Source organism: Sinocyclocheilus rhinocerous, unplaced genomic scaffold (assembly GCF_001515625.1).
Source record: "Sinocyclocheilus rhinocerous isolate Xijiao unplaced genomic scaffold, SAMN03320098_v1.1 scaffold263, whole genome shotgun sequence".
Classification (NCBI taxonomy): Eukaryota; Metazoa; Chordata; class Actinopteri; order Cypriniformes; family Cyprinidae; genus Sinocyclocheilus; species Sinocyclocheilus rhinocerous.
Genome location: NW_015645086.1, coordinates 1,312,319 through 1,317,094, shown reverse-complemented (window position 1 = coordinate 1,317,094; position 4,776 = coordinate 1,312,319). Strand labels below are relative to the sequence as shown.

Here is a 4,776-nt window from a genome sequence, read left to right as displayed (position 1 = left end):
AAATGTTTCTTGAGCAGCAAATCAGCATATTAGAATGATTTCTGAAGGATCATGTGACACTGAAGACTGGAGTAATGATGCTGAAAATTCAGCTTTGCATCACAGGAATAAATTACATTTTATAATATATTACAATAGGAAACGGTTATTTTAAATTGTGATAGCATTTCACATAATTACTATTTTTACTATATTTTTGACCAAAAAAATGCAGCCTTGTTGAACATAAGAGACTTCTTTTGCTCATAAAAGAAAAAAAAACCTACTGACCCCAGATTTTTGAAAGGTAGTGGAAATTCATTATTCATTATAATTACAGATGCACCAAAATTAAAATGATTGCTGATATTATAATTCTAAAAATGCTAAAAGTGAATTTAGGCAACACAACATTAAAATGTACAGTATGAAAAATGGCTGTTCATTTTGAGATTGGCTAAAGATTACATTTACCAAGGGAATATATATATTTTTTAAGATTAATTTTGCTGTCATTTAACGCTCACTTAAATCTAATTGTAACAATAGGGGAAATGTTATAATGTGCTCCACCTCTCAAATAACTTGCCTTTTCTGCTGGCGTCACTCAGGCTGCGTGGCTATTGAATAATATTAACCAATAGCAAAATATTTGGAATGTAACATATATTCTTTTCACCATCCAATCAATTACTGTTGAATCAAAATAAGTCCTGCCCTAGATTAATCAAATTCAAATTTCACTCTAAAAACTCACCTCGCCTGACTCGCAGATCTTTCCGAATCAGAGTGGTGATATAACTAAGTGGCTGAATAGTTTACTCAATGTTTATTCCATCCATCTCTTCTTGTGGACTGGTTGTGAACAATGATAAGAGGGAATGACACTGACAGAGTTATGAGCCAATCACACTGCTGTGAAGTCACTGCTCATATTTGCTGATTACCCTTTAGGACCTTTATGAAAATGCAACAAACTCAAGGGAGGCCAAAAAAAAATGCTACCATCCCGGTGTCCCTGTTGGACAGTGTTACTTTAGAAAAATGATCGATTTATGAATTCGATTTTATCAGTTGTTTATATTCGGCTCATTTATTTTATGTCTGCATCCTTACACAATATTACATTTCCGTACGTGAGTTAAACCTGCAGGCGTGTGCAAAGCACATCCATTGCCCTCCTCTTTCAATGCCCATGATGTAAAAGATAAATATTCAATGCCAAAGGGATATTAAACACACAGGCCCCTATAAAATAAACAATTCACAGTTGACCTCATAATGTTCTCCTCCTGTTCCCCCGAGTGAAGAGCGCAGGTGCAGTTTGCAGCGGAGATGCTCTCTTACTGCAGCCCACAGAGTTTAATGCGCCTCTCTAAATGAGTTCTCACTGATTTGATGTGTCCTCCTCGTACACCTTTTATTCTCCACAGGGCTAAGCAGTCTGATCTTTATTAACTAGCCCAAGCTCTCGCCATCTATCTCTGCCCGTTGGTCTCCGCTCCCCCATGCATACAATGTCACAGGATGATTCAACTGCAAGGGACAACTGTTCTCTGTGGCTTATTGTTCACATTTTTCATCGAAAGGCCTGCAATGTCTCGTTTTCAAGAAAAAACCCTGACTCTTTTCCATTGTTAATGTTGGAAATTATTAGCTGTGCCAATAGCAAGGTTTTCCAACCTGCTTTAGTATTAATTAGTTAGCCATTTAAACTAGTTAAGTCTGCTTAGTGAGCATCTGCTGGACCTCAGTGAAAATGCAACTGTTTTTTACACTAATTTTGATCAAATAAATGCAGATAATTGTTGAGCATAAGATACTTCTTAAATTAAAGAATTTTACAGATCCTAAGCTTTTGAACAGTTGTGTGCATTCATGTTTCAGTTCCATTCAGTTCCCTTTAGTTTCTGGGTTAATGGAATAGTTCACCCAAAAATGAAAATTTGCTGAAAATGTACTCGCCCTCAGGACATCCAAGATGTAAATTAATTTGTTTCTTCATTGCAACAGATTTGGAGAAATGAAGCATTACATCACTTGTTCACCAATGGATCCTTTGCAGTGAATGGGTGCCGTCAGAATGAGAGTCCAAACAGCTGATAAAAACATCACAATACTCCACAAGTAATCCACGACCAACTGTTTTGGACTGTTTTCACTTTGTAAACGGTGTTTGATATGTGCATATTTCACTCCTGATTCAAACTACTCAACCTTTTCATTGGAGAAAGCAAGATTATGGATAAAGTAATCGTATTTTAGCTGGAAACAACGGTCTGAAATTAAAAACTGATTATTGATGGATTTGTTTATTACAAACAAATTAATTGATGTACTGGAGTGGTGTGGATTACTTATGGATTATTGTGATGTTTTTATCAGCTGTTTGAACTCTCATTCTGACGGCACCCATTCATTGCAGAGGATCCATTTGTGAACAAGTGATGTAATGCTTCATTTCTCCAAATCTGTTGCAATGAAGAAACAAATTCATTTACATCTTGGATGGTTTGATGGTGAGTAAATGTTCAGCAATTTTTCATTTTTAGATTTTTAAAGATATACTTTGCTGTCATAACGCTCATTTAAATCTCAATATAACAGCAGGGAAAATGTTGTTTCGTATATGTATATGTTATATATATATATATATGTGTATACGTTATGTATATATGTTTTTTCGATTGTTAATGTTTGAAATTATTAGCTGTACCAATAGCAAGGTTTTCTAACCTGCTTTACTTTTAATTAGTCATTTAAACTGGAAAAACTGCTCAGTGAGCATCTACTGGAAGTCGATGCAAATCCGCTCAGAGCACAAGAATGTCCAGATGTAGAGCTAAACACTGATAAAGATATAACTTCATCCTTCAATTCCCAAAGAAGCCTTTTCTCTATTGCTCTTTTATTACTCTCAGTCTATATTCATCAATTACAAGTTAATAAGCTTCAGTGCCTTTAAGTCCTGTTTTCCATATTCCAGGTATGAGCGTACGAGGGTCCAGAGCCTGGCGACCCAACACCATCCCCGTCTCCTTGCTTTCTATCATCGTGTTATCGACACTGCGACTGGCTTTGTGTTAACGGTCTGAAGGATCGAACGTCCTCTGACCGGTTTGATTGCCCACACACTTCCTCATTGTGGAATCGTTGGAAAGGTGCACCGAAACACTTTTGAAGAGAGATTATCGATCTATCTCTCCATAGTTATCTGAGGCAATGCCCAGCGAGGCCTTCAAGGAGCGTAACGGGAAAACGTCAGCGTCACGGTGGTCAGATTTCATGTGCATGTGTTATGTACTGTGTATCATTGTGTCCTTGCAAGTGATCCGAGACCCTAACAAGGTTTCAACCGAAGGTTTTTGAAGCGTATTGGTGTATGAGGAGGGATGAGTCATGTTACTGCACTAAGATTTCACCTTCTCATTGATCATCCGTCGGAACAAATGCCTTACTTCCATGTACATGCCAAAGTAGTTAACATCCTTTTACTTCTTATTAAGCTGCTGTTTGTTAAACTTGTGATTGTTTTGTAATTATCCCATCATTAATTGAAAGATTAGTTCACCCAAAAATCATTTACACACCCTCATGTTGTTGTCATGTGACTTTCATTTTTCTGTGGGACACAAAGGAGTGATTTTAAAGAATGTTCCCATGCAATTACAATGAATGGAGTCAGAGGCCTTTTAAAGTAGTAGTTCACTCAAAAATGAAAATTTACTTACCCTCAGGTCATCCAAGATATTGCTGAGTTTGTTTCTTAATCAAAACAGATCTGGAGAAATGTAGCATTACGTCACTTGCTCACCAATGGATCCAATGGGTGCCGTCAGAATGAGAGTCCAAACAGCTGATAAAAACATCACAATAATCCACACGTAATCAACACCTCTCCAGTCCATCTTGTAAAGAGAAAAACCACTTGTTTGTAAGAAACAGATCGATCGTTAAGGCATTTTTACTTTTCCACGATGGCTTCTGTCCAAAATACGAGTCCATAATCTATAAAACGGTTTCCTACAGTGAAGACGTCCATCTCCTGTTGTTTTCTCACATCAAACTCCACCAACATATTTGTTTAGAACTGATTTAGACTTTGATTCTGATTTAGATTTTGCTTTTAAATGGTGCTTGACCTGTGCATATTTCTCTCCTGATTAAGACTAGAAAACCTTTTCACTGTAGAACGCAATATTACTGGACCCGGAAGCAACAAAGTTAAAAACATCTTACAGATGGATTTGTTTATTGCAAACACTCATCTTTTCTCTTCACAAGATGTTAATTGATGGACTGGAGTCATGTGGATTACTTATGGATTATTATGATGTTTTTATCAGCTGTTTGGACTCTCATTCTGACGGCACCCATTCACAGCAGAGGATCCATTGGTGAGCAAGTGATGTAATGCTACATTTCTCTAAATCTGTTCCAATGACGAAACAAACTCATCTACATCTGTGATGTCCTGAGGGTGAGTATATTTTCATCAAATTACATTTTTTGATGAACTATTCCTTTAAGCTTCATTGAGGCCATGAAAGCACCATAAAATATCATAAAATTGGTCCATACAACTTGTATGCTATGTCAACTCTTACAAATTCATATGAGAATTTAATGTGAGAAGCAAGCCAAATTTTAAGCTATTCACTAATAATCTTCATCTCCATGGAACTACGGTTGAATTATTGAGTCGAGATTGAGTTGTGGATGTTTTGTTCTTCAAAAATTCGCCTTTTGTGGTCCAAAGAAGAAAGAAAGACATTTGGAACAACGTGAGGGAGAGTA

At 36.7% G+C, this 4,776-nt stretch overlaps 1 protein-coding gene across 1 annotated transcript in view; it reads left to right on the top strand.

The window, feature by feature from the left end:
• The window catches only part of LOC107705655 (contactin-3-like), a 96,208-nt gene extending 92,630 nt beyond the window's left edge, over positions 1-3,578 (top strand). Inside the window, exon 22 of the mRNA XM_016509047.1 lies at positions 2,966-3,578. Coding sequence (XP_016364533.1) covers positions 2,966-3,066 — 101 coding nt within the window. The 3' untranslated portion in view covers positions 3,067-3,578. The remainder of the gene's footprint in view (positions 1-2,965) is intronic.
• Positions 3,579-4,776: the final 1,198 nt, after the last annotated feature.